This window comes from Etheostoma cragini, chromosome 15 (assembly GCF_013103735.1).
Source record: "Etheostoma cragini isolate CJK2018 chromosome 15, CSU_Ecrag_1.0, whole genome shotgun sequence".
Lineage (NCBI taxonomy): Eukaryota > Metazoa > Chordata > Actinopteri > Perciformes > Percidae > Etheostoma > Etheostoma cragini.
In genome coordinates this window covers 7,188,731-7,211,113 of record NC_048421.1, presented here as the reverse complement: position 1 = coordinate 7,211,113, position 22,383 = coordinate 7,188,731, and the positions used below count along the sequence as shown (strand labels likewise).

The window sequence follows — 22,383 nt, the reverse complement described above, 5'->3', positions numbered from 1 at the left end:
TTTTTGGAAAAAGGCTGCAATGAAACAAAGAGTGAAAAATTTAAAGGGGTCTGAATACTTTCCGTACCCACTGTAAAACAGATTTTAATCTTCAGCTTTGGGGGAAATAGAAATTGAAATTATGGCTTAGTTGATGTATTGATAAAGGTCTAAAATTTCATTCATAATGGTCTTAAAAAAAGTCTTAAATCCGACTGAACCTGCAGAAACCCTGTGTTCCATTTATTTCACACAAACATGCACACTTTTTGGTGTATGCATTTCTGTTGACCTGCTTCTGCACATGTGAGCTTCATTCTCACTCTCCCCCCCCCCCCCCCCCCCCCCCAAGCAGTTGGACTTTGTCAACCCCCCAAAGGAAAGGGATGGTAAGAGTGCCCAGGACTCTACTTGGGGGAATTCACTGGCAGACGACTGCAAGGTAGTTGGATGAGTGGCGGCTGGCGGAAGTGTCAGCAGCAGCACTCCTGCATTGGCTGTGGACAGCACACTTTGTGTTTGCGTGTGTGTGGGCTTCAGTAGTCTCCCCCACTATGCTGTATCATCATTTCAAAAGCGTCGCCTTTCACTGTGTGCATTTATAGACCCTCACTTCACAGAACATCTGCGCTAGACTGTGCTACATGCAACCATGTCCTGTGTGAAGGCTACATTGGGGGTAAAAATGGATGAAATGAGTCAATTATCAATCTTTTAAAATCAATAACAGCTTGGTTGCATCTGGCCTCTAATTTCTTTGTTTTTTCAATTTAAATGCATGACTTTTATTTTTGCACATGCTTCTTTGTATTTTGCTTCATTCATGCAGGTCTTCAACTTAACAGTAGCATTTTTGATCATTCATTGTACAATAACAACATCATACATTCAAAAAGTTTTCTGTCTTTTAATGATGTATTTGTCTAACATTAGATCTAATGTGAAGTCTATTTTTTTAGTCTCTTTTCAGTTTTGCCATTGTAACTGTTTGTGTTGTGTTGTGTTGTGTACTAGAGGTAGAATGGCACATCCTTTGTGGCCATGTGTGATTTCGGTATTATCGTGCGAAGCCCCCCCCTGCAATCTTTGTAGTTCTTTGTGGACTCCCTTGTCTCTGTTTGTGTGCTAGCTCTGTGTTGCTCATGTTTTTCTCTGCATCTGATTAGAAAGCTATCCTCAGTCTATTACTTTGTTCTTTCTTTTATATGTTAATTCCTAGTATTTCTGTTTGATTTCCTGATCTTTTCATGAGCTCCAATTTCACAAAATTCCATGTAGCTTAGTATTTTAAAATTGTTGTGTTTAAGAGATTAAGAGGGAGATTTTTACCCTAAGATAATTGTGATGCTCTTGCTTTTCTTGAAGCTTTTTTCTAGAAGCTTCTTCTTCTGTTATACTGTATGTGTAGCATATGTAGTAAACCTCTAACCTTCTCTAGTTTGTGTTTATCACTTCCCACCTGTCCATGTTAGCCTGTAAGATTTTAAAGTGTGTTGTTGTGCTGTCGTTATCTTTGTGGTCTGATTGTTTGTGTATGTTATGTTCTAATTTTGGCACTGTCTCATTCTACCTCTTATTTTTATTTGTGTCGTTTGAAGGAAATATCTGTAATATTGCTGTCATTAAGCTTCTTTTCATTACAGGATGAGCTGTCTGACTTCAATGGCTCGAAGTCAGCCACACCGATGTCCACCACGGCCTCGGACATGGAGAGGGAAGGGGGGAACAGTAAGAGCATGGAGGTGCAAGCTGCACCTGGGACCAGATCCATATCAGTAGGTAGGGTCAGACATCATGGAAAACTTGAAGAATCACATTCATTAGTCATCCATTAGTGGCCTTCATGTCTTGTTTGTTATATGCAGTATGTAACACAAGGGTTTGGGCTACTGTTTTTTTAACTGTTTGTTTTTTATATTTTCTGGTGATCTAAAAAACATCCAAGCCTGATGCAAAAGTTTGTAAATTGTTTCTCACAAACAGCAGTATCCTTCCTTTTCTTTGGTATTTTTGCATGTGCTTTGTCTTTTGCAGGTTTGCCTGAAAATGAGGACAACTCAGATGTGCAGGACATTATTGAGTCCACCCCTGAGCTGGACATGGATCTCATTGGATACAAGCCCTGCAGGTAGTACAAAGAACATGCCGTCAGGCCAGTTTCAAACAAAGTTTCATCTAGTATCATAAACTCACATCCCATCGTGCTGTTATATCTCTTCTAGTACTCCTACTAAAGGCATTGAGAACATGGCATTTGACCGAAACACAGACTCTCTGTTTGAAGAGCTGTCGTCTGCAGGCACTGGACTTATAGGGGATGTGGATGAAGGGGCCGACCTGCTGGGTGAGTAAAAACGTTATCTTCGTTGTAACTATGCAACACTGAAATGGAACGATTTGGCAACAGTCCGTTCAGAAACTCTGAATACACTTAATATTTCAATTGTGACAGTTATACCATGGTCATGTTATAACTACTTGTTTGCAGTTTGCTTATTGGTGTCTAATAAAATCAATAAATTGTACAATGTATATACATACGCCAATGGACTTAGTCCCTTGATCCTGAAAAAAACTTCAAAAACCAAAAATGCAAATTGCAACTTATGGCCACCAAAAATGTCTGTATTATATATTGAAAGTAATAGGCTCTGTGGAGCAAACAGGTACTTTCTTCAGGTTGTTGTTTTGTTGAAAATATTGTGACATCAGAGTCTCAGTTTGATAGACTACAAGTGATTATCTTGTTGTATCAGTTAAATGTATTGCAAATGCACTGCACAATAACCCTGAATGTTTTTGAAACAATGCCCATTAAACTGTTACATTGGCACTGCTGTTGCTCTACTGACTAGTTTTATTAATAAAAATAAAAACAATAATAATGTAATTCCAACACCTGCTGTTTTCTGCAATGCTGCTCCACTTGCTTTGGTCCAGCTGTGTTACTGTTATCCATCGACCCATGTTAACATCACCTCTCTCTCTCCCGTATCTCATCCTCTGGCTATTTTCCATAATCCCAGTGGAGTACTCTGGTGTGTATGACCTCAAACCTTTCCTTAGCTTAACATTCTTCTGCAATGTCCCTTTGACCTCTAGTCATTAATCACTTTCTGCCATATCCGCCATTGTTACCGCTCACAGCTTCTCCTTCATTATGTTTGACAACCGTAGGAATACAGTTGCATACTTTACATATTTTCAGCTGCCTACTTATGACTGCTTTGGACAAAGTTCGGTGCATGGATGACAGAGTTCAATGCTTCTTTTGTTGGCCTAACTGTTCTTCTTACAGTATTAGTTCATTTGTTGGCCCTTGTATTTTCCTGTTTTCCTTTTCTGTAAGGCTGCAGTTGTCTGTTGTATTTACTAGCTTTAGAGACCCAACAGCATCTCTGCTTGTGGAGTCAACAGCTACACATTTAGCTCTGGCTCCTTCACCATTTTGGTCATTCCACTGTTTCAAACTATATGCGCATTTCTTTCTCTTTTTCTGTCCCTCTCTTCCTTGTCCTTTCCGCCTGACTTGGATTGCATGGTTTTCTCAGACCTTAGTTTGATTGGTAAGACCCGACCCACTCTATCCATCCTTCTTGTCAGTCTTGTGCTGTTGATTTCTATGTTTGTTGTAGTGTGTTGTGTTGTGAAACCTACAGTGACTAATATCTCACTAGGAGATATTTCACATCCTAAGTAGTGCCTTGTTAGATTTTACCCTCGTAAAATCCTTTATAGTGGTGGATCTTAACCTGTAGTGCTGATTAAGTCCCTGCTCCAGCATGTTGTCAAAATGTTTCCTGTGTAATAAAACTCTAATTTAACCATCAACTCTGTTCAGGTATGGGCCGAGAAGTTGAAAATCTTATTCAGGAGAATTCACAACTGCTCGAGACAAAGTAAGTGCATATTATTAATGTTTTTTGTGGCATGACTGTGATATGGTATTGATCCTTTGTCCCTGCTACAATTTGCCGTTAGCATTTTACAAGTAGACATAAATGTCCTCGTTACCGTCTGTCCAGGAATGCTCTGAACGTGGTGAATAAAGACTTGATATTGAAGGTGGACGAGTTGACCTGTGAGAAGGAGATGTTGCAGGGAGAGATGGAGGCTGTGCTGCAGGCCAAGACCAAGCTGGAGGACAAGAACAGAGAGATGGAGGAGGAACTCAAAAAGTAGGTCAACAGTCATAGCTGGTAGCACTTCTCAGTTTAATTTAATTTATTTCTACATATGTTGTGCAAGTGTAATAAATGCTCTTTTCCAGAGTGCGACTGGAGGTGGAGGAAATGAAACACAAAACTAAAGATGAAGAAGATGTGAGTCTTTTGCTCTTGTACAACAATGTCCGTGATTATTATACCTTTACATGTTTTTCCGTATGGTAACGTGTGGGTGTAATTGTGTGTTACCACAGAGTGATGTACCTACAGCCCAGAGGAAGCGCTTCACCAGAGTGGAAATGGCCCGAGTCCTGATGGAAAGAAATCAGTACAAAGAGAGACTGATGGAGCTACAGGAAGCTGTGCGGTGGACAGAGATGATCAGGTACATCATCACGTTTTTGTTTACATCCAGGTTATTATTGGAGGCTTATTGGCCGTCACTAATTGTAACAGACAGTGGTAGAGTCTCTCTAAGTCTTCCTTAATATTCACAATGACACAATGACCATGTGACATGAGTATAAACACTCATGCAGTGTGCGACTAGTGGCTCACGTGGAAATAGACCTAGCGCGTGTCTTTAGCGGAGCGGAGAGCTGCTTCATGCATGAATCTGGGATGCGCCATGGCACGGCTGGTGGAATACCAGACAAATAGCCATGTTTCCATCTAATTGTCAAGCAAATTTTAAGCAAACTTTTTAAAATGTCACAAAAAAGAAAAACAAAAGAAATTGAGAACCATCAACTGGTTTAGAGCAAAAACCAGATTACGCAAAGCGTAGTTTCATCACAAGACGATGTTACGCATGGTTGTAGATTGTAAACCGGCTTGCTAAATCAAAGAGTTTAGTAGCTAAGTTCTTCTTCTTTTCTAATTCTAACTTCAAAATGTGAATATTGAGTTGAATCGCTCCGATTGCTCGTGGGTCACGCCGTGCACCCAGAACGAAACACAGACTTGCCTTGTGGAAAGTAGGGGTCAGTGTTTTACCCACCAGACAGATGAACTAAACAACTCAGTGGATTTCATCTTTAAATGTTTAATGCAATAGGACATCATCCTGAACCTGTGTGTCTTAAAAACTGACAACAAGTAACATGATATCATCTTGTTGTTTCCTTTAGGGCCTCAAGAGAAAATCCAACACTCTCAGAAAAAAAGAAATCCAGCATCTGGCAGTTGTAAGTCCTCCCAAATTTTTTTTGACTACCTTTGTCAGGGCTTTAACTTTGACAGCCTCTTGAGATCAAAGTCTGTAACATTTCCTCTCAACAATTCAAATACATTTTTTTGTCCTTTTTTCCTGGGTTGTGCTATTGAATTGGCAGCATTAGGTAAAGATGGTTTATTAAAACTTCACCCAGCCAAACCTCTCTCATTCCCTCCACTCACACAGAACTGCTCCAACTGGATCCAACATTGATATGCCTTTTATCCATAATCTTTCTCTCCGCAAAGTGCATCAGTTGTTGTCATCACAAACTGCTCAGACATGACGTATCCCTGTGCCCTCGGGCTTTCCTGTCTCCTGCCTGCTGTGTGCCTTTTTTGATGTTTTTTTACTCTGTCTGCTCATAGGGAGCTAAAGAGGGATGGGGTTCCCTCAGCAGCCTAAATATATGTACATAATCTGTCTTAAGTCAGGTCATACCCGCAGATCAGTATGTTGTTTTTTGGTAAGAAATAGTAAGCTAAGTAAGCTAATACCTTACTGCTGATTTCAATTACAGCTAAATTAATCACACATAAAATGCTGGAGACATATTAGTGTTTATGTGTATTTATTTATTGTAACAATGTTCTGCCTATCCTCTCTGCATTGTATAGTTGATATGGAAAGTCGATTGAACCACTATTCTCAAATAATGAGTTAGACATTAAGAGATTATTATATTAAGATATATTTTATTAAGATGTTATTGGCTTTTATGGATGGTGTTTACTTTTTTATTCAAACTTGTATCTACACATACTAACTAGTTTATTTAATTCATTAGTGTAAATCCATCCAAGTTTACACTTAAGATAATGTTTGATACTTTTTGCCAAAGAATATATTTATATATGTAATATACGCAGTCAGAGTCAAACCTGATAGGAAATGCTTAGCTATTCCACGGCTCCCAGCATGCTTTACTGCAGAATGTAAATGTTGGTGGTAGTTGCTTGGTTGTCTGGTTGGTTGGTGACCCCCCCCCCTCTCTTCCTTGCTTTTTCCCCTGCCCTCCTGTCTGCTCTGTTTCCCTCTTTGCTTTCTAAAACCTCGTCACCTGCAGCTTCAGCAGACTGTTTAGCTCCTCCTCCAGTTCGCCGGCTATAAAGAAAGTCGAGTCCCAGTCCAACATGAAGTACAACCCCCCTGGCGGCATGGTAAAGAGGAGTAGCACCTTCTCTCAGTTCCCCACAGAGAAGTCCAAGACTTTCGACTTCCTCAATGAAGAGTGAGTAACTGAATCATGTGGCTGTGATTTTGGCGTATTAAACCAAGATGAACATGTACAGAGAAATTAGAGAAGGCATACAATTTCAAACTTATAATGATAGATTGGTAGAAATATAATTTACACCCAACGGCCTGCAGTAATGTACGTGTACATAATGTAACTGTAAGCTGATGACATTTCTCTTTTTTTGCTAATCTTGTAGAAAGGACCAGTGCAGCTCGCCATCACGTAAAGAGCAGAAGAGAGCCCAGTACAGACAGGTCAAGGCCCACATGCAGAAGGAGGATGGACGAGTCACGGCACACGGCTGGAGCCTGCCCAGCAAATACAAGGTAGGAAATGAAGGTTTGAATATGAATCAAGTAAGGTGGATTTTTTTCGTTAGATCTGTAACTATGATAAAGACTGTTGGTAAAAAAAAAAAATACTAACCACCAGATGGAGCTCATCTTCATGAGATTATATCAAGGTGCCAGTGACATAATAGAAACGTTTTAATTTACTCATGAACATAGCTATCTTTTATTTCTGCTGTTCCTATATGACCTCTATGTTCATGTAAGGAAATGTAATTTATTTACTCTTTCACAGCACATAGACCCGGGGTTGTCATAGTCTGCCATTATGGGCCCACCCTCAGACAAATTTTAAAAAACACCCGTTGATAAGTGTGAGTCATAGTGCATGTGAAAACCTTTGTATGATGTCTGTGTGTTCAGATTTGAGTCATGTTAAGTTTCGAGAAAGAGTACAAATGTTGACGGAAATTGCAGGTCACACTTCAATTCTCCCTTTCATTTCTACTGCTTAACAGTTTGAAAACCCCCAATGTAGATAATGTGAAAAATATAAGAGTTAACCTAGTGTCTATAATAAGAAAAAGGTTAATCAAATACATTTAATTTGTCCGTATAGTTTAACACAAGCATGGTTGGAAATGCATTGAAATCAGACCTGTGCCTTGTGGTATTGCTAGTTGCTGCAATTTCCATGTTTTGCAATTGCTGATTCAAACCGGTGTTGGTCTTCTAAAGAACATTTTCCAACTCAGATGTTTTTTTGTAGACCTTACCGCTACTGCAGAAGGTCACCGTGTGCAGAGTGTTACAGAGAGATGCTGGCTTCTAGCAAATTATGTTGCCTTTTTTATTTTTTTATTTTTGTGCAAATATGTTTTGAAGGCCTTCATCCTTTGCGTGTGCTGGTTATACCCCAACAGGTGGCAAATGGTGAACAGGTGGAGAACAAGATGAACTTACCTGTACCAGTATACTTAAGACCTCTGGATCAGAAAGATGCTTCCATGAAGGTACATACTGTATAGTCAACAACTAGACAACACTTAGCTACATTCCTTATACTGTGGGCCTTTTTGTAAATTTGTTTTTTCCAAATAAAATCAGATATTTCTAACATCTTTTCTCTCTGTTGCCTAGCTGTGGTGTGCTGCAGGGCTCAACCTGTCCGGAGGGAGGACATTGCCAGAGCTCACCAGGCAGATAAAGGGTTCTCAGAGTAGCCTGGACCAGTTAGAGCAAGAGAGTAAGGTAAGAGTGAGTAATCCAAGGAAGAGGTATTGCACTTTGTAAATTCAGAAAGTACTATGGCTGATTTAGTGTTGTCTGTAAGGATCATGAGAAAGGGGAGCAGGAGAAGGAGCTGGTCCTTCAGGACGAGACATCCAGTAGGGTGTGGGTGTGCACCAGCACCCACTCCTCCACCAAGGTGATGGTGCTGGATGCCAGTCAGCCCTCTGACCTACTTGACTGCTTCTACGCCTGCAACACCCACGTCGTCTGCATTGCCAGCGTGCCAGGTAGGCTGAGTCACATGTTTGTGTGGGATTGATTAGTTGGTTTCTTTGTCTTTTATGAGTGCATCATTTCTTTTTTTTACCAGCACTTAAGGTTTTTGAATTGTTTTTACAGGTGTGTTGGAGTCTGATTATTTGGCAGGTGAGGAGGTGCCCCAAGACCTGGAGGCTAGTCAAGGTGACGGGGTGTCACTGGCCGGCAGTGTGGCCAGCGTGGGCTCAGCAGGCAGCGATGGAGCCATGGCAGCAGAGGGGACCACTGCCATTCCCCAGACGGCCAGCACAGGTGTCACCGACCAGCCTGCTGAGCACAGTGGCATCTCTAGCTCTGGTACACTAGTTATCTTTGATTAATCCAAGCTTTTTCCAAACAAGTAATTAAATACCAACTATATTTGAATAGGTCTATTTAATTTAGTCCTGCACCTATTTACATCCTTTGCCTTACTTTCAATTTTTGGATATTATTCTTTCTTAATTTATTTTTGTTTAGTCTATGTTTTCTACTTTGCTGTAAATCACTTTTTGTTGTTGCAATAATCTCATTTCCCTGCTGATATTAGTTTCATCTTGTATATTACTCCACTCATGGCTCTAAAGAACATGTGTCACATGTGATTTGCTGTAATTAAGAACTCCACGTTTTTTATGTGAAGGCGCTCATAGCTGAATTGCAAACCCAGGTGATAACTAGCTGTGTGATCTATGTGATCTATGTGATCCCCCCCCATCCCAAACCTTCCTGCCTCATAAATTTACCCGCTAATTAACCCTGTGATTTTCGATGACCACAGTTGAGCTGTCCAGAGAGACCAGTCCTGCAGAAGACGGCGTTCCTGCGGCGGAAGAGGCAACGGAAGCAACGGAGGCTAATGCTGGCGTGGGCGAAGAAGGAGAGGAGGACCAGGGAGCGGATCCAAACCAGCCAGGAATCTATACGGAGCATGTGTTCACTGACCCGCTCGGCGTGGGACCCACTGACTCCCCTTCTGCTAACGCACAGAGGTGAGCAACAATGTTCTAGATTATCACTTCAAAACTTTTTTTAATGTATTGTGGTTTTAGTAAACACTAAGACGTGGGATAAGGTTCAACGTGGAAATCGCAATGAAATAATAAAAGGGATGGTATGCTCGCTACACAGATCAAGCATTTTAAACACTTTGATTCTACAGTACCAACACACCCTAAAGAAAGCAAAATTATCTACAGTTCTTATTGATCAACTGGTCTTTATATTATATATTGTATTTAAATTTTCAACATGTCAACATTTTACCTTCCAAAAAAAGCTGATGTGCCTGAACACTAAAAATTGTGTAGAAGTATGTAGTGTTTCCTCCCCTGGTAAGCATTACAAAATAAAATCAAGCATAGTCATTGCATCTCAGGAAATATTACCAAGAACAATCCTGGTAACAATGATACAGTAGAAGGGCATTCAGAAAGTGCAGACCTCCACCCAAGACATGTCCTTTCTCACAATGTTAATGCTGTTAAATTTCAGTCGGGAACCAATTTTTCAGATCAACCTCACGACACATGAATGCGGGATAAATGCCCTGTCTTGCAATGGTAACGAAAGTGAAAAACAGCTGTAGTCAGTGATGCTACACCCTTTCACTTAGTTTAATGAAAATTGGGTCTTTAGTTTTTTTCGTAAATAGAATGGAAAAACCGAACCAAAAACATAACGTCTTTGACAGAGGTAATAATAATTTATATTTAAGTACGTCTAGACTTGTCACAAGGGTCCCAGTTTTGTATGATGGGTGCATTTGAAAAACCCGTGAATCTTGTGCCTTCTGTTAACCAGGGGCTGCGGGCATGATGACGACACTTCTTTTCCAGAAGTCTCCAACCCATCAGATGGGGAAGTACTGAGGATGAGCAGCGCCCTACCCACCATGTGGCTGGGAGCGCAGAATGGATGGTGAGCAAGAAAAACAGCCAGTAGGAGGCAGCAGCACAATACATAAGAGCTGGCACTTGCACAACAAATTTAATGTGTGAAGATCATGCCTGTTTTAATCCAATAATGGTTCTATTTTAATTATTGTTTTATCACGCAACCTTTATTGTGAGCATATGTAGCCATTCAGGTATCATCAGCTCTAGTTTTGTAATCTATTTTGAAATGATCAGCCTTTTTTCATCTCGCTGTCTGTAAGTCTGTATGTACACTCGTCTGTGGCTCGATGGAGGAAGTGTCTCCATGCCATCAAGCTGAAAGACTCCATCCTCAGCATAGTGTAAGTACTAAGTCACTTGTGTAGTTATTCAGGCGCACACACACCAAATACAGATTTATTACTTCAGGAAGAAATTTGCATTTTGTTACTTTTGTGTAATGTGTGTTTTTATCTCTTCTTTCAGACATGTTAAAGGGAGAGTCTTGGTAGCACTGGCTGATGGGACATTAGCAATTTTCCACAGAGGCATTGGTGAGTCTGTGGGTTGGCACTCTCTGGCCTGCAGAAGTATAACAAATATATATTTCAGCTTTTGCATTTGATTCCATTTTTTGGTATGAAAATACAATACACTGTCACAGTTAATTTGACCATATTTGTGAATGTTTTATTATTTAGCAATTAATGAGGAAGTTATACATTATTTAACTTATTTTATAGTATTTACACTGCTGGAGATATTGGTATTACTCTCTAATTTTACGCCATGAATGTCATTAATTGTCAAGTATTTTTGTTTGTCTCAAGCAGACGGTCAGTGGGATTTAACCAACTACCACCTGTTGGATCTGGGACGGCCCCACCACTCTATCCGCTGTATGACCGTGGTCCATGACAAGGTGTGGTGTGGCTACAGGAACAAGATCTACGTCATACAGCCGAAGGCCATGAGGATAGAGGTACCGCTGTCACGTTATTCAATAAACACAAATGAGGTTTCTATTCCAATCCTGTCTTTCCACAAAGCCCAAACCAACACTATAGTGTATAACCATACCTTTATCTAAAAGTGTCTTACAGTGACCTGAAAATCCTTCATGTAACATTATTCTAACGTCACATCATCTTAATCCGTCATGTCTCTGAGCAGAAATCGTTTGACGCTCATCCTCGCAAGGAGAGTCAGGTGCGGCAGCTGGCCTGGGTTGGAGACGGTATCTGGGTGTCCATCCGTCTGGATTCAACTCTACGCTTGTTTCACGCCCACACCTACCAGCACCTCCAGGACGTGGACATCGAGCCCTACGTCAGCAAGATGTTGGGTACAAATACCTCTCTGTGCCTACCAACTACCTACTGTCATTGTTGAGATATGCATCTGTATATTGTATTTAGATACTGAACCACTTCCTCCAGATGTTTTGCACGTGGATTGAAACAGCAAACAAGTGTGTGTTCTGTGTGTGTTGCAGGTACGGGTAAACTGGGCTTCTCTTTTGTGAGAATCACAGCTCTGATGGTGTCCTGCAGCCGGCTCTGGGTGGGGACAGGAAACGGCGTCATTATCTCCATCCCTCTGTCTGAAGGTATCACACACCTGCACCACAGCTACAACCTGCTCAGTTTTACCCAATACATCTCCGGAACATTCCCTTTTAGTTTGGAGTGTATAAGAATTTAACAAAAAAAAATAGGTTTTAAAGAGCTGTCAAGCGCTGCAAAGCTTTCCCTTCTTTTCATTAAGGCCTCTATGTTTTAGCTTGATGCGCAATGATGCAAAAATATGTGGACAGATTACCACGGATTTAAAAGCAGCCTACATTTGAGAAACGAACACAAGGATGCTAACCTAGTTTACCTTAACTAGGTAAAGGAGAACGCCAAGCCTCCTTTCCCCAAAACAAAAGCTAACCCCGGTAACGTACAGGTAAACTACAGGCAGGCTTTCACTGGCGACTCGATGGCTGGTTAGTAAATACGCAGGAACACCAAAAGCAGGAGGGAACGTGGGTTAATTTGTGTATTAATACTAGGATGTCTACACAACTGTGTGAGTCGATTGACTTCAACAAGTTGGCCAGTTTACTCAAACCAAAGGTCAAAACAGCTTTTCAAGACTGTCTTCTTTATTCTGTTGGCTGTTCAGGTTTTTCTCCTGGAACACGTCAAACACATTCTGCACTTACTGCGACGTCTTGTGTTGACTGTTTACATATGTCTGCTCATCATCATATGTACATTGTTTGTACTGGTGTTATTTTTGAATGCATTGTGAATACATATTTCTAAAATTGTATGATGTTTTTGTTAAGTTATTATTACACAATACTTTTTTTGACCTTTTCGAATCCCCCGACTAATAACTCATATTACAAAATAGACTAAAACTAATACAAACCAAACTAAAACTAAGCATTTTCAAAAAATAAAAAATAAACTAGCAAGCCCACTTTTAAAACTAATTGAAACTAATCAAACTGAATTTGAAAAGGAAAAAGTCAAAACAAAATAAAAATAATGATTAATGCAAAACTATAACAACCTTGGTTTGGTCCTGCCAATGTGTTTTTATTTTGTCAGTGTCAAAAATTCAAAAAGTCAAAAAGAGAGTTGTGATATCAATTCAAAGCGAAAAACATTGTGATTCGTATTTTTCCCCAAATCGAGCAGGCCTACTCTTAACATGTTGTCAGAGACTGATATTTGATTGTCTCACCAACGAACCCAGATAATATGCACGTTGTGACATCATTATTTTTCATTAATTTCTTTCTTATTCTGCAGCCAACAAGACAACAGGAATAGTGCCAAATCGTCCCGGCAGCGCTGTCCGGGTTTACGGTGACGACGGTTCAGACTGTGTCGTGCAGGGCAGCTTCGTGCCATATTGCTCCATGGCCCACGCCCAGCTGTGTTTCCATGGACATCGAGATGCTGTCAAGTTTTTTGTCACCGTGCCAGGTGAGCGATGAGCATTGAAAAAGTGGCATAAATAGTGAAAAATGCTGCAAAATTATCTTTTGGGTTTTGTACTGTTGGTCGGACAAAACAAGGCATTTGAAGACGTTATCTGTGACGGGTGTGTTTAATTACTTTTTGACTTTTAATAGACAAAACGATTGATCAAGAACATTATCTGCAGACTAACTGATAATTAATGCAATTGTTAGTTGCAGCCTGGCATTTATCCACCTTCATCAAATCATCAGTTTTGTGAATGCCAATAATTTCAATAGAAGCTTTGACAATTAAATCATTCTTTGAGTCAGTTTTGTAGTAAAAGTGGCAGCTGCTTCCTGATGACAGCTCTTCCCCCCCATTACTCTAAGCAAATGTTTTTTGACTCTTTGGCATTTGACTTTTTGTCACAGGTCAGGCGATGCCCCCTCCAGGCAGTGCTGATTCAGGCTCTGATGACCCTCCATCTGAATCCTCTGACACAGCAACCTCTGAGCCCAAAACCTTCCTGGTCATGAGTGGAGGCGAAGGCTACATTGACTTCAGAATGGGTGAGTATGTCACACCACTGGCACCAGTGGCAAAACAGAGATGTAGTACAAAGTATTCACTTAGTTGCAGCCGACAAGTAGCGTCCATGTTCCCGTTTAGTGAAATCCAAAATATTAAAGGTCGCATTTGAATCCACATGAGAAGGAGCACAGCTGTTTAGTATACTATACTGTCGACCATAAAGTTGTTGTCCTTCCCGGTCAACATTTTGGGCTTTTCTTTTAATGCTTTTTCGCACCATTTAAAAAAACAATGTTGTCACTTATTTTTTTTTAATTCTTGGTCAATAAACCCAATTTAAATGAAATTCTACCCCTAATTTTTGAGTGTAAAAAAAGCAAAAATTAAAATTATTAATAAGACTAATAGTTATGATAAGAGAATGTTGAGTGGATCACAGACTGATTTATATATCAAAGTTTAGTCAGGATACTGTTTTAAAACCATTTCTTTTTTTTAAATACTATAAAATTTAATAAAACACCCACAATTCAATGGAAGTAATCATTAACTTTAAATGCAAAGAATGTTGTATGGCTTCCATACAACGTACACCCATGTTATTTTTGGGCAATTTGGTTAAAAGAATATTTCTGATATCAAAAACTTTGAAAACGGGTCAAATGTGAGGACAACACAAGGGTTAACGCTGGGTGAATTGGTGCAAAACAGACCCTACGTCTCCACTGTGACACACCTGGTACGCTGTTTGTTTGACTCATCATCCTCCTCCTCAGGCGATGAAGGCGGTGAGTTGGACGGTTTATCCGAACCAACAGCCAGCCAGCAGTCGCCGCCTACCAAGGCCGAGCGAAGCCACCTCATCGTCTGGCAGGTCACAACCTCACATGACTGAAAGAAAAAAAAAAACCTTACAGACTGTTGTGTCAACACCACGACCGCCCACCAAACCCCCCGCATGTCCTCAACGTTTTTAATTTATATCACTGATTGTTCTTAATGCCTGAGTAGTTGACTACTTTGTAAAAAAAACAATTATTTTTAGTCCATGTTTTTGTACAGTTTATTCTTTATGAATTTGAATTAGTTAAGGTGAGGTTTATGTTAACTTAAAGAATACGTGCAAGCTCCAAGTTTTCCCTTCTGCTGGTCTGCATGCTGAAAAAGCCGGTGCACACTGGAAAGGCCAAGTTAATGCAACTAAAGCTGTGGGCATAGTTTGATCAGGTGATGTATGGAAGTTGTTGCTCTCCCAACTGTTAAAAAAGGGTTTAGATGTGAAAGATAAAAGGAAAAAGCGCTTGAAGCAGTGTCGCTGTCCTTACAAAAGGAGCCGAACATTAAATTGAAGTAACTGAAGTATATTTTCTACCTTATACACATAAGACTTTTACCTTTGTTTTATTATTATTATTATTATTATTATTATTATTATTATTATTTTCTTAACCATTAGGGCTGGGTGTCAAAATATGTCTCCTGCAAGTCAAAATGTACACATACAAAATTTGAAAAGCTTAAATTCTTTGAAGTTATCTGAGGCTGATTACTCTACTGTACGGTATGATTATTAAAATTAAAAATTCCTAGTTAGTATTAGCCTGCATGGGGAAATTCTGTATTCTCGTCCTGCTTGGACGTTTTAAGCTAAACCCTTGTCTGGCGTGTGAGGGGAAATCTGCCTGTGCCACTAGCTTGGTGCTTCCTGTTTGCTTCAGTTTATCGGCACTTTAAAATGTTAGATGTTAGTCGCTTGAGGTATGGAAGAGTACACCACACTACTATGTGTTAATTGTGTTAAGGGAAAAAAATGTACAAATATGGGCAGCAAGGTGTCACCCAAGTAACCGAAGGACGAAAGAAGAAGCACCGTGAAACTGACTCTTTTATTATTTTTACGTTTTGCAACTTAAAACGTCTTGTGATTCTAATAATTTGAGGGTATACGTGTGTATTTTCTGAGCTTCATCTTATTGGGAAATGAGCTTGAATAAGGGAATTTTGACTAACATTTTTGTGATGCACCTTCTAATGGACAGAGACACAGCACTAAAGGGAGTCTCTGCTGATTGCTTCATCATTCCTTGTTTCTAATACATTTGGTGGCCCGGAAGGCAATTATTGTCATTATTTTTTTCGTTGTTATTTTGGACATTGTTCATGTTTTGTATCATGTGCGAGACACTTTTATTAAGTATTTTGATGATGACCAACCTGATTGCAGAATACTAATATTAAGCAGGTATTTTAAATTTGTTTTTATATCTGAAAAGTTGGGCCAAGATTGGTCTTCAGTCCATTTCAAAATAGTAACTTTCTGTTTTGTTTTAGTCATTCCAGTATTTAATTCCTTTGTTATGGAGCCTATCTTGGTTCAGAATGTATCTTTCTACATGAGCAAACTATAATGGGACACTATTATAAAGACAATAATCCAATGAGTTACGTGATTGTTGGTCAAATAAATGAATTAATGGAATCATGTAGGACATTTCTGACAAACCATGAGATCAAAGTGTGCAAACAATAACTTGGTTGTTTTTGAACAACTCATTGTACAAAGCTATGCATGTTTTTGTTTTTGTTTAGTTTTTTAAAGAGGACACTAGCTAAATCTCTGTTTATTGCCACCGTTTTGGGTGGGGTGGATGTGTGTTTATGTGTACAGTACATTGTGTACACATTTGTCAGTGTGTTTGATTTTGCAAATGTGTGTATGTGTGTTCGTAATACCCCAGAGACTGGTCACATTAACTCGTTGCACTGGGCTTCTCTGGACGCCTTAACGGCGGTCCCTCCTGGTCAATGTTTGCTAAAACAGCATCATAGCCTTATTTTTAAAAATCTATTAAACTAAGTTTAATGGAGACATTGCTGTTATTATGTGTCTCATTGATAATAAATGTTTTTTTCACACTGAAAGATGTTGCAAAGTGTGTTAAAAGCCCTGAAAGCCTATTTTCTTAATCAGCTTCCTAAGTAAAAGGGTCCTACATGAACACTATATGTTTGGACAGCTTGTGTTGAACATTGTTTTTTTCGGTGCAGGTTTAAAGTGGGTTGGGCTGCATTGGGAAGAGATGTCATGTTCTGTACTTCTGTGCACCAATCAGGATTTGGAAACATTTGAATCGTAATGAGGCTGATTTACTTAGTGTTAAACTCTTAATTAATAACACCCAGAGATGTTTTTGCAACTTTGGTTATTGCATTTTTAATCGGGAATATTAAATGAAGATGTGGAGCCAAGTTTTCAGGGTCTTTAAGTGACTAAAAAAACATAATCCTACACTTGACTGATGACATGTAATTGTGGTTGGTAAAACATTGCTCTGTGCTTTCTTCACTATGTCTTCTGTAACATCTTGCATAGGTCACTTTACGGTGTGATCGTCTGAAATCTAAAATCCATCCTGCTACTTACTGTATCCAATAACAAGGTCAAATGACCAGCGCAGTTTAGAACTTAAGATATTGAAGTTGATCAAGATGGACATTTTATTCACCACAATTTAAAAACAAGAACTAATTGACCCCTATTACCACCAGATGGTGCTGTATGTGTATTTTCCAAAATAGGGGTGAGCTCTCCTCTCAGTCTAGTGTTCACATTAAGATAAGAAGGAAATGACACATTTTGTACAACGTCAGAGGCTTCATTTAAGACCACACTTCAATCATCAATCTGTGCTTTATTCTATCGTCCGTTTACAGCTCATGTAAACTGCTTGTAATGTTTCGGTTGCAGAAACACCGATGAAGTAGTATAATGAAAAAACGTTTATCCACTTGGGCTGTTCAAATGATGTCCTCAAGCTCCAGTATGGTGTATATTATTAGCTTAAGGAACAAATGCTTGTTGAGGCTTAGGATGAAGAAACAATGCTGCTCAATTTAGGCTGGCAACACAGACATATTTCCCAGTCATTTGTGCTGTGTTTGTGTTGTCTTTTCCTTAGCCAGTAGGAGGATGTGCTGCTCAATGTTTCTGTAGGATGCAGCATCACCACACATGACAGTTTCCATTAGATTACATCACAGGTTAAAGCCCACCTCTTTATCCCTCCATCCCACCTCATCCACTCATCCTCCTCGTAAGCCATGCGTGGGTTGGCAGCGAGGCCCGCACACACATACAAGGAGCTTTCTGACGTCACAGAGTGTGTTGCAGCCCACGCAGGGGATTCTTGAGACTGTAACATGCCAGGATTGTGCTGCATCACATCTCGGATGCTGCAGATTAAGAATTTGTGTCAGAGCTGTAGTCAGTGAATGGGTATGGGGTTGAAAAGTACTTATAGTAGTTTCAGTTCAATATTATACACTTGAAACCCAGATTAGTACTTATTCTTTCATGTTTTGTTAAAAACCATCTTCATCACCGAATCACATTAGTTTGTAATAATCAGCTTAAGTGTGCAGTGCACAGATCATATTATAGCTACAGTGCATAGTTTCTGTCTCCCCCATGAGGAATTCAAAGTAATGACAACAACATTGTCGGCGCGTCCACATGATACAGACTTCTGTGATGGCACACACACCCCCACCCCTCCTCCACACAGGTGCTAGTATCAAAGCCTGTCTACGGAAAGCCTTCAACTCCCAATTTAAGCCCTGTTGTACCAAATGTGGTTGCAGTTCCACCAGAGTTCCACTGGGGGTGATCACGGCCTAGTGCAAAATTAATGGGACTCTATGGAGCTAGACGGCTAAATAAGTCTCTTTCGCCTGATTGTCTCAACATGTCGTTGAGAAATGTCAGATTTGATTGTAGTTTTTGCAAGTTCAACATGGATTATAGGTTGGAAGTGAACGAGTACTTGTGTCGTTGTGTTCCGTAACATGCTAGCATTCTGCTAATGACTGATTGGTTGGTGAAGAACTGATTACGACCGGAGATCCTGCTTGATGGCATCGGAAGCAGAGCCAGAATGTCTGAGTGAATATTTCACCGTGGTCTTTAAAACATTAGCAATCCTCTTTGTAGCATGTGTAGTGACAGGGAGAGCCTAACCTGTCAGCTTGTTGTCGATGTCTCGAGAGAAAAAAGGAAGTGACTCAGAACTTCCCGTAAATCTGTATCTCTGGCCGTATGATGTGTATGATGTCATTGAGATTTTAAAAGGCTTTTTAGAACAAAAAAAGAACACCCAGCAGTGTGTATTGGCTTAGCCTCACCTTTCAAATGCATCATTGAATTACTAGACAAAAAAAATGATACCTTGAGAAAAGTGGATTTTGAGGGTGTAGCTCCTTAGACTCCCATTCATTCTACACTCGCCTGTGAGCATCCCAAGTGGAACTCTGGTGGAACTGCAACCAGTTCAGAAGCCGGGAGTATTGAGAGAGTCGAACGTCTTCCCTTATTAGAAATTCCTTGCTAGTATGCAAGGTGGACACTGAGGATTAAAAAAAGACATGATGGACTCTTTAGAAGAGGTAATTATCTTTACTCCAGCTTCTGCTCGGGAAAGTTATCTGAGGAAACAATCTCCTGAACATAGCCATACTGAGAAATAAAGACAATGTTGTGTTGTGTGTGTCTGATAGTGGTATTTAGCATGTATCAACCCATTTGGCAATGGCATGAATGTAACAGACGTTCATTAATTTATAAAGTTACGCACTCAAGCTTTAAGTAGGGTTAACTAGTGGTAGGTTTCCACACAGCGAAATGATGTTACTGTCCTCAAATTCATAGGTAGAGAATCACAGTTTAGAAACAACAGTAATTAAGACAAATAAGGCAAAGGGGTTTCAATTCTGATGGATGATTTACCTTTCTCTAGCAGGGAAAGAATGGGAGATTTATGGTATGGAGCTAAACTGAAATATAGATGACAAAAGGAGAAATCCAATATGCCCTGGTATGTGGAAGCAGGATTCAGCTGTTACATCCCCTGGTGCCCTCTGTGTCTCTTTTCGCCCTTCTCTGCTTCATAAAAGTCAATCCCCCGTCTGAGGTCAAGCCTCATGATGTGCTTTGCTCTGTTAGTTCACAAAGATACAAATAAAAAAATCAATTCATCACTAAAATCTAGGTGGTTCCTTATTGCTTTGCTCCTTAGTTTGATGAAACGTGCCGGTGTTGTGTTTTGATGGGAAATCAGAACCTACCGTATGCTAGTCTCAGCTTGGTAAACAGCAGTGACAACAGAGACTGCCAGATCAATATTGCGATCACTCATGTGATTTCAAGCCCAGAGAAGAACTTCAGAGAGAGGAAGACAGCGGTAGAATATTTTCAGTGGAAAGGAAAGAGGACAACAAGATGTTTTTCTCATCTGTATACAGTTACTACAGCTTTAAAACATGTTGTTTCCTTATGAAATACACACCCTTACGGGAGCTCATAGTTGTGATAGTTGCATTCAAGGAGGCCTGTGGTTTGCCAAAATAGCAGTGGAGCAGTCTCTTGATTTATTTAGGAGACGTTTCCAAATTAGAGTCTTCTTGGCTTCTTGGCTAGTGGTGAAGGGGGCTGGATGAAAGCTAAGGGAGGAAGGTGAGAAATCCAAGAAGTCAGTGAAAGAGAGAGGAAACAGGAGAGGCCCACCAGATGACACTGGAGTGAAAAATATGGCGGTGGTGAGCAGAGAGGGGAAGACATGCATCTGCTACATATTATGAGGGCTTCCCCCCTGCAGGTAGTGCAGCTGAATGGCTTGGTAAACAAGTAGAGACGTTAGTGTGTGTCTGCATTAGCACAATTTCTGTGTGTGGGAGTACTTTTTATATTATTACATATCATAGGTGTAATTTACAGTTGGGATTATTTTAAATAAAATCAAAAATGGCCAGTGCAACTCCCCCCAAAATTATAAATTCTTTTACTCAAATAGAGATTTGAGAAAGAAGAAAAACCACAAATTGTTACGGAAAAATTCACCAGAATGCAGAAGTTACGGAAAAATTCACCAGAATGCAGAAATTAAACTGTTTGAAAAACAACATTTTAATTTTGCTCAAAAGTGGAAATCTCAACACCCCCAATGTTGAACCCAAAACTATGCCCTTGATTTATTTTAACCCCCAGATTCCAAAGCATGACTCTCTCTGCAGCCCTTTGAAGACTATAATAATCTACTACAGTAACTGTATAATATTGCATCAATATCAGTCACCGCTTTGTGGTTTCTTAAAACCCCTGTATTGTCAGATCTGTAAAATCTGCCTGGATCTTGTTTTGTCTCATGACTCATAACTCATTTGTCATTTTAACTACAGGATATTCTTCTGTTCATCCCAAATGATGCTTGCTCTTTGCAAGAGAAATTCTCCCAGTGGAAACAAACCTGACGAGCCTGTTCTTCCAAAGTTAGAGTGAAGCACACAGCCCACCGAAATGCTACTACTAAATACACATAGAGTAGTATTTAGACTCTGAACCCCTCACACACTATTTGACCACAGTAGATGCTTTTTTTCTCCTGTGTGTACATTCGCAGGCTGCCTTCCGATGTTATGTGGATACAGCAGCTCCGGCACCACACAGTCACGTTACTGTTCCAGCAACAGAGTGACGCATTTTAATCCAGGACATTATATCAGGCAATAAAAATCTTTAATATGTAGACACAAAATGAAAAGAAGGTTTAAATGTTTAAAATGGCGGCTAACTCTCATACTTAGCAACAATTGTTCCAGGCTAAATCCACGACGGTCCACTTCCGAGATTGCTCTGTTGCCACTGGAAATTCCACAGGATGTTACTCTTTTCGCTCGATGCTCGTTACATCCCGGATTCTTTGTGTTGTAATTTCACACTCCGGTCGATGTATGAGGACTATGGTTAACTGCTCCTCAGACAGAGATGGCAAAAGTAGGCCTACTCACTGCCCGTACTCAAGTGGCAGTACAGATACTTGAGTTAAAAATACTGGCAATGCGAGACTACAGTTGTCATGAATGCTAGAGGAGAAGTTCACATGTGTTTGCCTACTCACACATTATAATAAATTGTGTACATACAGTACATGTCTCTGTCTGCCGTGTCTATGTGTGTGCACCTACCTTCTCTTTGATTTAAGCCACCCTCAGCCACGGTCAGAGTGCCCGTGGCCTCCCATGGAGGTGTGCAGTATTTCATTGTTATGGGCTGGGCTAAGCATTTTCGGAGCCAATACAGCAGAGCAACACAGCAACTGTGCACACTATCAACACAACACAAGCCTGCAGGTGAGGCCTCATCCCAGCTGAAATCTCTTTAGCTGAAAAATAAAAGTAGACAGGCGTATGTGTGTGTGTGTGTGTGTGTGTGCGCGTGTGTGTGTGTGCGTGCGTGCGCGTGCCGGCCTATTCATAGCAAATTACTAAAGTGCTAAGGGAACTGAAGTGGGGTTAAAAGCGGGGACACAGTTTAGTGTGACACCACGTGCTGGCTGGCAGGAAGGCAGAGGTTATATATGGGTGCAAACCAGTCAGATCCTTGTCCTCTCTTTCTCTTTCTCTCCTTCTTTACTATATTTAGGTAGAGCTTTTGAAGTGTGCGGTTAAACCTTGTTTGTTGTAAATCAACTCCATTCACCAGCAATTACATTTGACCCCTTTGCCTTCCCCTCCCCCTTTGCCCCTCCCCAATAGCCAGT

At 40.2% G+C, this 22,383-nt stretch overlaps 1 protein-coding gene and 2 long non-coding RNA genes across 14 annotated transcripts in view; all 3 read left to right on the top strand.

The window, feature by feature from the left end:
* Nucleotides 1-15,116, top strand: part of spag9a (sperm associated antigen 9a) — a 25,726-nt gene extending 10,610 nt beyond the window's left edge. The window contains exons 6-33 of one of the 12 annotated variants that reach the window (XM_034893538.1): nucleotides 335-421; nucleotides 1,623-1,758; nucleotides 2,014-2,107; nucleotides 2,202-2,323; nucleotides 3,006-3,017; nucleotides 3,531-3,545; nucleotides 3,821-3,878; nucleotides 4,005-4,157; nucleotides 4,250-4,301; nucleotides 4,400-4,530; nucleotides 5,276-5,332; nucleotides 5,480-5,485; nucleotides 6,428-6,592; nucleotides 6,798-6,927; nucleotides 7,815-7,904; nucleotides 8,032-8,142; nucleotides 8,225-8,411; nucleotides 8,524-8,739; nucleotides 9,203-9,413; nucleotides 10,225-10,341; nucleotides 10,580-10,660; nucleotides 10,785-10,852; nucleotides 11,129-11,280; nucleotides 11,472-11,643; nucleotides 11,794-11,907; nucleotides 13,106-13,282; nucleotides 13,693-13,830; nucleotides 14,569-15,116. In XM_034893538.1, the coding sequence (XP_034749429.1) occupies nucleotides 335-421; nucleotides 1,623-1,758; nucleotides 2,014-2,107; nucleotides 2,202-2,323; nucleotides 3,006-3,017; nucleotides 3,531-3,545; nucleotides 3,821-3,878; nucleotides 4,005-4,157; nucleotides 4,250-4,301; nucleotides 4,400-4,530; nucleotides 5,276-5,332; nucleotides 5,480-5,485; nucleotides 6,428-6,592; nucleotides 6,798-6,927; nucleotides 7,815-7,904; nucleotides 8,032-8,142; nucleotides 8,225-8,411; nucleotides 8,524-8,739; nucleotides 9,203-9,413; nucleotides 10,225-10,341; nucleotides 10,580-10,660; nucleotides 10,785-10,852; nucleotides 11,129-11,280; nucleotides 11,472-11,643; nucleotides 11,794-11,907; nucleotides 13,106-13,282; nucleotides 13,693-13,830; nucleotides 14,569-14,687 (3,171 nt within the window). In that variant the 3' untranslated portion in view covers nucleotides 14,688-15,116. Of the gene's footprint in view, nucleotides 1-331; nucleotides 422-1,622; nucleotides 1,759-2,013; nucleotides 2,108-2,201; nucleotides 2,324-3,005; nucleotides 3,018-3,530; nucleotides 3,546-3,820; nucleotides 3,879-4,004; nucleotides 4,158-4,249; nucleotides 4,302-4,399; nucleotides 4,531-5,275; nucleotides 5,333-5,479; nucleotides 5,486-6,427; nucleotides 6,593-6,797; nucleotides 6,928-7,814; nucleotides 7,905-8,031; nucleotides 8,143-8,224; nucleotides 8,412-8,523; nucleotides 8,740-9,202; nucleotides 9,414-10,224; nucleotides 10,342-10,579; nucleotides 10,661-10,784; nucleotides 10,853-11,128; nucleotides 11,281-11,471; nucleotides 11,644-11,793; nucleotides 11,908-13,105; nucleotides 13,283-13,692; nucleotides 13,831-14,568 lie in introns of all 12 variants that reach the window. The other 11 variants (XM_034893537.1, XM_034893535.1, XM_034893545.1 and 8 more) reach the window with 11 other exon arrangements.
* A 271-nt stretch (nucleotides 15,117-15,387) lies between these two features.
* The window catches only part of LOC117957652, a 14,510-nt gene continuing 7,514 nt past the window's right edge, over nucleotides 15,388-22,383 (top strand). Inside the window, exon 1 of the long non-coding RNA XR_004659553.1 lies at nucleotides 15,388-16,446. This is a non-coding gene — a long non-coding RNA (uncharacterized LOC117957652). The remainder of the gene's footprint in view (nucleotides 16,447-22,383) is intronic.
* LOC117957651 lies at nucleotides 18,368-21,617 on the top strand. Its single transcript, XR_004659552.1, has 4 exons — nucleotides 18,368-18,512; nucleotides 19,093-19,102; nucleotides 20,199-20,205; nucleotides 21,607-21,617. It is a non-coding gene; the product is annotated as an uncharacterized LOC117957651 (long non-coding RNA).